The 11625-nt window shown below is 47.2% G+C and overlaps 1 protein-coding gene across 1 annotated transcript; it reads right to left on the bottom strand.

The window, feature by feature from the left end:
- Positions 1-478: 478 nt before the first annotated feature.
- romo1 (reactive oxygen species modulator 1) lies at positions 479-6117 on the bottom strand. The gene is made up of 3 exons (XM_043710976.1): positions 6013-6117; positions 1802-1932; positions 479-714 (listed from the first exon to the last, which is right to left on the bottom strand). Exons 2-3 carry the CDS (start codon positions 1930-1932, stop codon positions 606-608), a joined length of 240 nt encoding a protein of 79 aa, XP_043566911.1. The 5' UTR covers positions 6013-6117; the 3' UTR covers positions 479-605.
- Positions 6118-11625: the final 5508 nt, after the last annotated feature.

Below are 11625 nucleotides of genomic sequence, written 5' to 3'. Positions count from 1 at the left end.
TTCTGTCCACGCAGCCCCTTTAAAATTGTGCCATTTATTTTGGACTGCCTCTAACATTCCCATTAAAATCACTGCTTCACACGTTTTTATTTTAGGAGGATGGTGGCAGACTGCCCAAAGTGGATGGACACATATAAGAAACAAAATGATGTGTGGATGCTGGAAGAACTCAAGAGGTCTGGCACCATCAGAACCAGAATCATAACTGCGAGACTATGTTTCTGTCTCTGCAGATTCTGCAGGACTGACTTGAGTTCTCCAACATTTATACTTTGTTTTTTCATGTTCTCCTAAAGTCTGTTCTATCTTCATCAAACATCATGCAGCAAAAGCTTCCCCTACCAGATATATTTCATTTGTATTTTGCTATTGACCTCTGGTCCTGTTTGTGCTATTTGTCACCCTCTTGTGCTACTGTTAGCAACCTTTTTAGAAGTTCACCTACTGCTGGAGAAATACCTCAGTCCATTTCCAAAACTTGAAGCAACAGTAAATCATACACTTTAATTTCCATTATTATACAGCTTGTAATCAGGGGGCAGAGCCAGTTGATACATTATCTGCAATATTTGAAATTTCAGCAGAAAGGAAGAAAAACAATTTTGTTAACATCTGATTCCCATTCCAATTGCCATGAAGGTTCCAAAGGTGCCTCCGCTCTGCATCATGGTCTTCCCGACACCACCCAGCAGCTCTCGGCCTCTCAGCCCCAACCTGGAAACCAAATAGTGGGACAGTTACACTGTTGTAGTTGCTAAATGGATAGTAAAATCAAAATTCTTGATCTCTCATTTTCTAATTCAATGAGGCTCAGCTATTCAAACAATATACAGCTCGTTCTGTTATAAAGCAGGTTTCATTAACGCAAACTTAGTGTAACATGATTGATGAACTGGGGACACTGTTTCTAAAGTGCAAACCTTTAAAACGTGTTGACTGTAACACGATTACAGAGCCAACACTTCAGTCGCTGTTTCTATCCTGCAATTTTTATATAAAGCAGAGTTGCACGACACAATCATCGTATTATAGAAGAACTGACTGGAGGTCAAACTCAATCTCTAGCTGCAGGCAAGACATTGGCTCCATTGTTTTGCTATGCAAATGCTGACAAACTGAAGTTTGGTTCTTTCTGATCAGTGAGATTGTAGACTTCAGTTTAGCTGGACCCTCTAATGATGTATTGGTGGTCTTTCCTTTCAATATGACATGAAACTAAGGATGACTCCATACTGAAAAGGACATGGTTATAACAGGATCTTCACATGAAATGATAAATAGGAGCTGGAGTCCCACTGAGTCTGCTTTACCACTTACTATGGTAAATCTACCTCAAGTTAGCCTTTCACAGATAACAGCAGTGGATTATACCTGTCCTGGATACAATCAGGCTTAATAATACTGAAAATCTGTGACCACTTATACAAACCCGATTACTGATCCCTACTTAAAGCTTTGTTGAATACTTTTTGAACTCACACGATGGAATGTTTATCATGAATGTATTAACAATCAGTGGTTTAGAAAGCTTCGCTTGATTAGTATTTCATTCCAACTGTGATATCTCTTAGCAGCAAATAACCAGGATGGTGCCTTTACAGTTCTCAAAAACTTGCTGTATTCAGTAATATTGTCCAGATTCTCAGATATATCTGAGCTGGTCATAGTGCCTGTGCAGGTGCATACTGACAGATATCATGGGAGCATCTATATTGGCTCATCTTTGACATTTGGGAAACACATCCGATTATATTTGTGTTTCCTTTCAGCAAAGGTGGAACAGTGAAGCGATTATACTAACCTGAGGCATGAGAAACTGCCAAAAAGTGCACCAGCTGCCATGCCAACTGCACAGCCCATCATGAAGCCCATTTTAACCCTGTCAAAGCAGCTGGGCTGTGACTGCCCATACGGTCCCACAGTGACTGGCATCTAGAGAGAGAGAAAGGCAGTGATTAGAGAATACCATGACTGATTAGTAACCCACGCTTCTTCCCCCAGAGTCATATAGCATGAAACAGACCCTTCAGTCCAATTAGTCCACACTGACCATGTTCCTAAACTAAACGAGTTCCACTTGGCCCACATCCCACTAAACTTTCCTATTCGCGTACTTATCCAAATGTATTTTAAATGTTGTAACTGTACCTGCATCCACCACTCCCTGGCAATTCACTCCACACACGAACCACTCTGTCCTTTTTAAAACTTTCTCTTCTCACCTTAAAAATATGACCCTAGTTTTGAACTCCCCCTTGCTATTTGCCTTATGTATGCCCGTCATGATTTTATAAACCTCTAAGGCCACCCCTTAACCTCATTCAGCCACAGACACTAATTCCAGATTTAACAAAATTGGGTCTGGAACTGACACCGGTTTCTTGCAATTCGTTGTCCACAATTCTTACTTTGGTTGGCCTTTTCTGATATCTAACAATTCCCCAACTAGGGCAAATAAGTAACTATTTAGGAGATTCTCCTTTTTTGTTGCAATTTCAGTTATTAGTTTGATTCTAGTTTATTCAGCAACCTTTATTTTGACTACTGTTTTTAAGACCTAATATCAAGCATAATATCGAGAATTTTGGACTGATATCAAATGATCTTTGTTAACCTACAGTAGATAGCAAACAGGTCTCTTATATCCCTCCAACCCATTCCCACAAATATGGAGATGTTAATGGGAATGTAACTATTAGTAATCCAGAGGTTAAATTCTGGTGACCCGGGGATTAAAAATCTCTCAATGGCACAAATTTGATCAATAAAACCCTCTAATTGAAAACTAACCTCTGGAATGGTAAACATGAAACACTTTTAAATTCATACATGTAGTGGATCGCAAGAAAAGGACTTTGTGGAATGTCTATGAGATGGCTTTTTGGAGCAGCTTGTGGTGAAACCCACTAGGGAACAGGCAATACTGGATTTAGTGTTATGCAATCAGGCAGACTTGATAAGGGAGTTTAAGGTGAAGGAACCCTTCGGAGGCAGTTATCATAATATCGTTGAATTTACTCTGCAATTTGCGAGCGAGAAGGTGGAATCAGAGGTAACGGTATTACAGTTGCATAAGGGCATCTACAGAGGCAAGAGGAAGGAGCTGGGTAGAATTGACTGGGAGAGGAGCATAGCAGGAAAGACAACGTAATAGCAATGATAGGAGTTTCTGGGAGTAATTTGAGAGACAGATTCATCTCAAACAAAAAGCAGCGCAGCACAGTACAGGATGAGACAACAAGGAAAGTCAGGAATAAATGCAAAAGAGAAAGCACATAATGTGGCAGAGGGCAGTGGGAAACCAGGGGATTGGGAAGTTTACAAAGACCAACAGGGGACAACTAACAAAGTAGTAAGGAGGGAGAAGAGTATATGAGGGTAAGCTAGTTGGTAATTTAAAAGATTGCAGGAGTTTCTTTAGATATATAAAGAGCATAAGAGAGGCAAAACTTTGGTCATGGATAAGATTTGGGAGTTCATTGTGAAGGCTGAGATTTCTGAATACTTGGAAGTGCATGGTAAAATAGGACAAAGTCAGCATGGTTTCATGAAGGGGAGGTCATGCCTGACAAAGCTGTTAGGATTCTTTGAGGAGTTAATGAGTAGGTTAGATCAAGGAGAGCCAATGGATGTTATCTACCTGGACTTCAAGAAGGCCTTTGACAAGGTGCCACCCAGGAGGCTACTGAGTAAGTTAAGGGCCCATGGTGTTAGAAGCCAGGTGCTAGCAATGGATAGAAGCTTGGCTGTCTGGCAGAAGGTGGAAAGCGATGGTACAAGGGTCCTCCTCAGGATGGCAGGCAGTGATGAGTGGTGTTGTGCAAGGGTCAGATCAGACCACATTTAGAATATTGAGAGCAATTTTGGGTTCCATAATCTTAGGAAGTGGCACGGTGGCTCAGTGGTTACCACTGCTGCCTCTCAGTGCCAGTGGACCAGAGTTCAATTCCAGCCTTGGCCCACTGTCTGTGTGGGTTTCCTCCCAAAGTCCAAAGATGTGGGGGTTAGGTGAATTGTTTATGCTAAATTTACCTGTAGAGTTAGGTGCATTAGTTAGGGGGAATGGGTCTGGGTGGGTTGCTCTTCGGAGGGTCGGTGTGGACTAGTTGGGCCGAAGAGCCTGTTTCCACACTGTAGGGAATCTAATCTAATCTAATGTACTAGCCCTGGAGTGCATCCAGAGGAGGATCACAAGAATGATCCCAGGAATGAAAGGCTCAACGTATGAGGAATATTTAAGGACTCGCTCTGTGGTCGATGGAGGTTAGAAGGAATCTAATTGAAAATTATAGAACACTGAAAAGCTTGGACAAAGTGGATGTTGGGAAAATGTTTCCATTAGCAGGCACCCGAGGGAACAGCTTTAGAGTAAAGGGAAGACCCTATTGAACGGAGATGAGGAGAATCATCTTCAGCCAGAGTGGTCTATCTTTGGAAATCATTGCCACAGAAGATCAAGTCATTGAGTATATTTAAGGCTGAGATCGATAGGATGTTGAATGGTAAGGGGATCCAAAGGTTACAGGGAGGTGGTGGGAGAATGGCAGAGCAGATATGATGGGCCAAATGGCCTAATTTCTGCTCCTGTGTCTTATGGTCTTACACGTGTGGCTGGGTTGGGCCAGCATTCATTATCAATCCAAATTGCCCTGGAAAAGGTGGCAATGAGCTGCCTACTTGAACAGTTGCAGGTCTCGAGTTATAGGTACACCCACAGTGCACTGAAGATGGGATTTGCAAAATTTCAACATGGCAACACATTTTCAAGTCCCAAGTGGAGTGGATCTTGGAACTGCTGGTGCCCCCACTTATCTGCTGCCCTTGCCCTGGATGGACGAGATCATGAGTTTGGCGGATGCTAAGAAGCCAGATGAGCTATAACACTGCATCTTCTAGACGTACACTGCTGCGTGTGTATTGGGGGTGAAGGGTGTGATTGTTGAAGGTGGTGGATGGGATGCCAATCGAGTGGGCCACTTTGTCCTGAGTGGTATCAAGCTTCTTCAGTGTTGTTGGAGTGGCATTCATCCAGGCAAGTGGAAAGTTTTACATCGCACTTCTGACTCGTGTCTTGAAGATGATGGTAGGTGTTTGGAACAGGAGTTATTTGCCAGAATTCCTAGCCTCTGACCTGCTCTTGCAGCCAATATTTGTACAGCTGATCCAGTTCAATTTCTGATCATTGTTAATGTCTGAGGATGTTGATGGAAATGCCATTGAACATAACGGGGTGATAGTTAGATTATCTTGTTGAAGATGGTCATTGTCTGGTGTGAATGTTACTTCCCAATTATCGACTCCAAATGTGACGATCTTGTAGTAGTTGAACATGGACCGCTTCAGTATCTGAAGAATCATGAATTATGCTGAATATTATGCAGTCATCAGTAAACATGCCCACTTCTGACCTTCAGATAAAGCCGCTGAAGATAACTGGGCCTGAGACACCATCCCGAGGAACCAGGGATCTGGTGGTAGTGATAGTGTCTGTATCTGAGGGCCAGAAGTCCCAGGTTTAAATCCCACTTGTTCCAGAGGGGAAAACCTGCAGAACTTCCATGTGATAACCTCGGGCAGAGACAGCAGGCCTCCTCCCATAGCCACCTTCCTTTCTTCTTGCTATGACTCCAACCCATGAGTTTTTCACCCAATTCCTATTGACCGCAGTTTAATTGGCTGTTTAATGCCATACTTGGTCACATGTAGCCTTGTTGTCAAGGTCAGTCACTTTAGTTGCCTCTGGAATTCAGCTTTTTTAAAAACAAAATTTTGACAAATTGTAATGAGGTGGGGAGCCTAATGGACTGGGGAGAAGGTTCCTTCAGTGAGAGTGCTGCTTGAGCAGCAGGAGAGGCCGCTCGGGCAAGCCCTGTGTTTGGGTAGAGGATACCCCACATGGAAGTGATGACCACAGGGCCCGGAGACAACCACCTCATTCCAGCACACGGGCCCCGAGCAGGGACCCCGGCCCCCGGCCCCCGGCCCCCGGCCCCCGGCCCCGGCCCCACTCACCGTAAAGTCGGTCTTACACCCTCAGATAATCTTCTCATCCCACCGGACGTGGCGTGTGCACAGTGGCCGGATGTGCGTTGAGCAGTGAATGCCCCGCCTCCTGCTTGACGTCAGTTGACCCGGTGAAGGGTCAGAGTTCGGGATCAGTGATGCTGAAAGAGCACAGCAATTCAGGTAGTATCCGAGGAGCAGGCAAAATCGGCGTTTCGGGCAGAGTTGATGAGGCAGCTCCAGCCCAGGGCTAAGCCACGCTGTTGGGTAACTGTGTGTGTGTGAGTGTGTAAGTGTGAGTGTGAGTGCTGGCACAGTGCTCAGTAATGGAATGACTGCAAACACCCAACAGCCTTCACAGTCAGGAACAATAAATACTGCAACAAATGCACATCGACACTGAGGCAAAACTAGCAGAATATTCATCAACAAATTAGTTCAGTGCCTCTCCAACCATCACCCGTGTTATACAGAGACAGACCTGTCCCTCACCAGTGCTGTACCCCAGTGTTATACAGTGACAGACCTGTCCCCACCAGTACTGTACCCCAGTGTTATACAGTACAGACCTGTCCCCACCAGTACTGTACCCCAATGTATAACACTGGGGTACAGTACTGGTGGGGACAGGTCTGTCAGTGTTATACAGTGACAGACCTTTCCCCACCAATACTGTATCCCAGTGTTATACAGTGACACACCTGTCCCCCAGCAGTACTGTACCTAGTGTTATACAGTGACACATCTGTCCCCAGCAATACTGTACCCCAGTGTTATAGTTACAGGCTTGTCCCCCGCCAGTACTGTATCCGAGTGTTATACAGAGACAGACCTGTCCCCATCAGTACTGTATCCCAGTGTTATACAGGGACACACCTGCCCCCACCAGTACTGTACTCCAGTGTTTTACAGTGACAGACCTGTCCTCACCAGTACTGTACCCCAGTGTTATACAGTGACAGACCTGTCCCCACCAGTACTGTACACCAGTGTTATAGTGACACACCAGTCCCCACCAGTGCTGTACCCCAGTGTTATACAGAGACAGACCCGTCCTCACCAGTACTGTACCCTAATGTTATACAGGGACAGACCTGTCCCCACCAGTACTGTACCCCAGAGTTATACAGTGACAGACCTGTTCCGACTAGTACTGTACCCCAGTGTTATACAAAGACAGACCTGTTCCGACCAGTACTGTACCCCAGCGTTATACATGGACAGACCCATCCCGACCAGTACTGTACCCGAGCGTTTGACAGAGACAGACCTGTCTCCACCTGTACTGCACCCCAGTGTTATACAGTGACATACCGGCCCCCACAATACTCTACCCCAGTGTTATACAATGACAGACCTGCCCCCACCAGTACTGTACCCCAGTGTTATACAGTGACAGACCTGTCCCCACCAGTACTGTACTCCAGTCTGATACAGCGACAGACCCGTCCCCACCAGTACTGTACCCCAGTGTTACACAGTGACAGACCTGTCCTCACTAGTACTGTACCCCAGTGTTATACAGTGACAGACCCGTCCCCACCAGTACTGTACCCTAGTGTTCCACAGTGACAGACCTGTCCTCACCAGTACTGTACCCAGTGTTATACATTGACAGACCCTTCCCTCACCAGTGCTGTACCCCAGTGTTATACAGTGACAAACCTGTCCTTACCAGTACTGTATCCCAGTGTTTTCTCAGACAGACCCGTCCTCACCAGTACTATACCCCAGTGTTTTACAGTGACAGACTGGTCCCACCAGGACTGTACCCCACTGTAATACAGTGACAGACCTGTCCCCCCCAGTACTGTACCCCAGTGTTATACTGTGACAGATCTGTCCCCAACAGTACTGTACTCCAGTGTTATACATTGACAGACCCCTCCCTCACCAGTACTGTACCCTAGTGTTATACAGTGACAGACCTGTCCCCACCAGTACTGTACTCCAGTGTTCTACAGCGACAGACCTGTCCTCCCCAGTACTGTACCCCAGCGTTATACAATGACAGACCTGTCCTCACCGGTACTGTACCCCAGCGTTATACAGAGACAGCAGTGTTTTACAGTGACAGACTGGTCCCACCAGGACTGTACCCCACTGTAATACAGTGACAGACCTGTCCCCCCCAGTACTGTACCCTAGTGTTATACAGTGACACACCTGTCCCCACCAGTACTGTAGTCCAGTGTTATACAGCGACAGACCCGTCCTCACCAGTCCTGTACCCTAATGTTATACAGGGACAGACCGGTCCCCACCAGTACTGTACTCCAGTGTTCTACAGCGACAGACCTGTCCTCCCCAGTACTGTACCCCAGCGTTATACAGTGACAGACCTGTCCTCACCGGTACTGTACCCCAGCGTTAGACAGAGACAGACCTGTCCTCACCAGTACTGTACCCTAGTGTTGGAAATGTGTTGCTGGAAAAGCGCAGCAGGTCAGGCAGCATCTCGGGAACAGGAGAATCGACGTTTCGGGCATTAGCCCTTCCTGATTCTCCTGTTCCCTACATGCTGCCTGACCTGCTGCGCTTTTCCAGCAACACATTTCCATCTCTGATCTCCAGCATCTGCAGACCTCACTTTCTCCTCAAAGATGTACCCTAGTGTTACACAGTGACAGACCTGTCCCCACAATACTCTACCCCAGTGTTATACAATGACAGACCTGCCCCCACCAGTACCGTACTCCAGTCTTATACAGCGACAGACCCGTCCCCACCAGTACTGTACCCCAGTGTTATACAGTGACAGACCTGTCCTCACCGGTACTGTGCCCCAGTGTTTTACAGTGACAGACCTGTTCTCACCAGTACTGTACATCCAGGGTTACACAGTGACAGACCTTTCTCCCACCAGTACTGTACCCCAGTGTTATACATTGACAGACCCTTCCCCCACCAGTACTGTACCCCAGTGTTATTCAGCGACAGACCTTTCTCCCACCAGTACTGTACCCTAGTGTTCCACAGTGACAGACCTGTCCTCACCAGTACTGTACCCCAGTGTTTCACAGTGACAGACCTGTCCCCACAATACTCTACCCCAGTGTTATACAGTGACAGATCTGTCCCCACAATACTCTACCCCAGTGTTATACAGTGACAGATCTGTCCCCACCAGTACTGTACCCCAGTGTTATACATTGACAGACCCTTCCCTCACCAGTGCAGTACCCCAGTGTTATACAGTGACAAACATGTCCTTACCAGTACTGTACCCCAGTGTTATACTGAGACAGACCCGTCCTCACCAGTACTATACCCTAATGTTATACAGTGACAGACCTGTCCCCCCCAGTACTGTACCCCAGTGTTATTCAGTGACAGGTCTGTCCCCCCCACGATTTTGCCTGTCCTCGGATGCTGCCTGAATTGCTGTGCTCTTCCAGCACCACTGATCCAGAATCTGGTTTCCAGCATCTGCAGTCATTGTTTTTACCTTATACAGTGACAGGTCTGTCCCCCCCAGTACTATACCCCAGTGTTATACAGTGACAGATCTGTCCCCACCAATACTGTACCCCAGTGTTATAGTGACACACCTGTCCCCCACCAGTACTGTACCCCAGTGTTATACATTGACAGACCCTTCCCCCACCAGTCCTGTACCCCAGTGTTGTACAGGGACAGACCTGTCCCCACCAGTACTGTACCACAATGTTATACAGTGACAGACCTGTCCTCACCAGTACTCTACCCCAGAGTTATACAGTGACAGATCTGTCCCGACTAGTACTGTACCCCAGTGTTATACAGTGACAAACCTGTCCTTACCAGTACTGTACCCCAGAGTAACACCGTGACAGACCTGTCCCCACCAGTACTGTACTCCAGTCTTAAACAGCGACAGACCCGTTCCCACCAGTACTGTACCCCAGTGTTATACACTGACAGACCTGTCCCGACCAGTACTGTACCCCAGAGTAACACCGTGACAGACCTGTCCTCACCAGTACTGTACCCCAGTGTTATACAAAGACAGACCCATCCTGACCAGGACTGTACCCCAGCATTAGACAGAGACAGACCCGTCCCGACCAGCACTGTACCCCAGTGTTATATAGTGACAGACCTGTACGCTCCAGTACTGTACCCCAGTGTTATGCATTGACAGACTCTTCCCTCACCAGTGCTGTACCCTAGTGTTATACAGGGACACACCTGTCCCCACCAGTACTGTAGTCCAGTGTTATACAGCGACAGACCTGTCCTCACCAGTACTGTACCCCAGTGTTATACAGGGACAAACCTGTCACCACCAGTACTTACCCCAGAGTTATACAGTGACAGACCTGTCCCGACTAGTACTGTATCCCAGTGTTATACAGTTACAAACCTGTCCTTACCAATACTGTACCCCAGTGTTATACAGAGACAGACCCATCCTCACCAGTACTATACCCTAATGTTATACAGTGACAGACCAGTCCCCACCAGTACTGTACCCCAGGGTTATACAGGGACAGACCTGTCCCCACCAGTACTGTACCCCAGTGTTATACAGTGACAGACCCGTCCCCTCCATTTCTGTACCCCAGTGTTATACAGTGACACACCTGTCCCCCACCAGTACTGTACCCAGTGTTATACAGTGACACATCTGTACCCACCAATACTGTACCCAAGTGTTATATTTACAGACTTGTCCCCCACCAGTACTGTATCCGAGTGTTATACAGAGACAGACCTGTCCCCATCAGTACTGTACCCCAGTGTTATACAGGGACACACCCGTCCCCACCAGAACTGTCCTCCAGTGTTATACAGTGAGAGACCTGTCCTCACTGGTACTGTACCCCAGTGTTTTACAGTGACAGACCCTTCCCTCACCAGTACTGTACCCCAGTGTTATACAGTGACAGACCTTTACTGTCACCATTACTGTACACCAGTGTTATAGTGACACACCTGTCCCTCACCAGTGCTGTACCCCAGGGTTATACAGGGACAGACCGGTCCCCACCAGTACTGTACCCCCAGGTTATACAGTGACAGATCTGTCCCCACCAGTACTGTACCCCAGTGTTATAGTGACGCACATATCCCCACCAGTACTGTACCCCAGTGTTATTCAGCGACAGACCTGTCTCCCACCAGTACTGTTCCCCAGTGTTATGCATTGACAGACTCTTCCCTCACCAGTGCTGTACCCAGTGTTTTACAGTGACAGACCTGTCCCCACCAGTACTGCACCCCAGCGTTATACATAGACAGACCTGTCCTTACCAGTACTGTACCCCAGAGTTACACCGTGACAGACCTGTCCCCACCAATACTGTACTCCAGTGTTATACAGCGACAGACCTGTCCCGACCAGTACTGTACCCCAGCGTTAGACAGAGACAGACCCATCCCGATCAGTACTGTACCTGAGCTTTAGACAGAGACAGACCCATCTCCACCAGTACTGCACCCCAGTATTATACAGTGACAGACCTGTCCCAACCAGTACTATACTCCAGTGTTCTACAGCGACTGACCTGTCCTCCCCAGTACTGTACCCCAGTGTTATACAGTGACAGACCTGTCCCCACCAGGACTGTACCCCAGTGTTATACAGTGACAGACCGGTCCTCACCAGGACTGTACCCCAGTGTTATGCAGTGACAGACC

Source organism: Chiloscyllium plagiosum, chromosome 20 (genome assembly GCF_004010195.1).
Source record: "Chiloscyllium plagiosum isolate BGI_BamShark_2017 chromosome 20, ASM401019v2, whole genome shotgun sequence".
In the NCBI taxonomy this organism is placed as follows: domain Eukaryota; kingdom Metazoa; phylum Chordata; class Chondrichthyes; order Orectolobiformes; family Hemiscylliidae; genus Chiloscyllium; species Chiloscyllium plagiosum.
The sequence above is the reverse complement of the archived record's forward strand: the minus strand, read 5'-3'. Positions and strand labels throughout refer to the sequence as shown.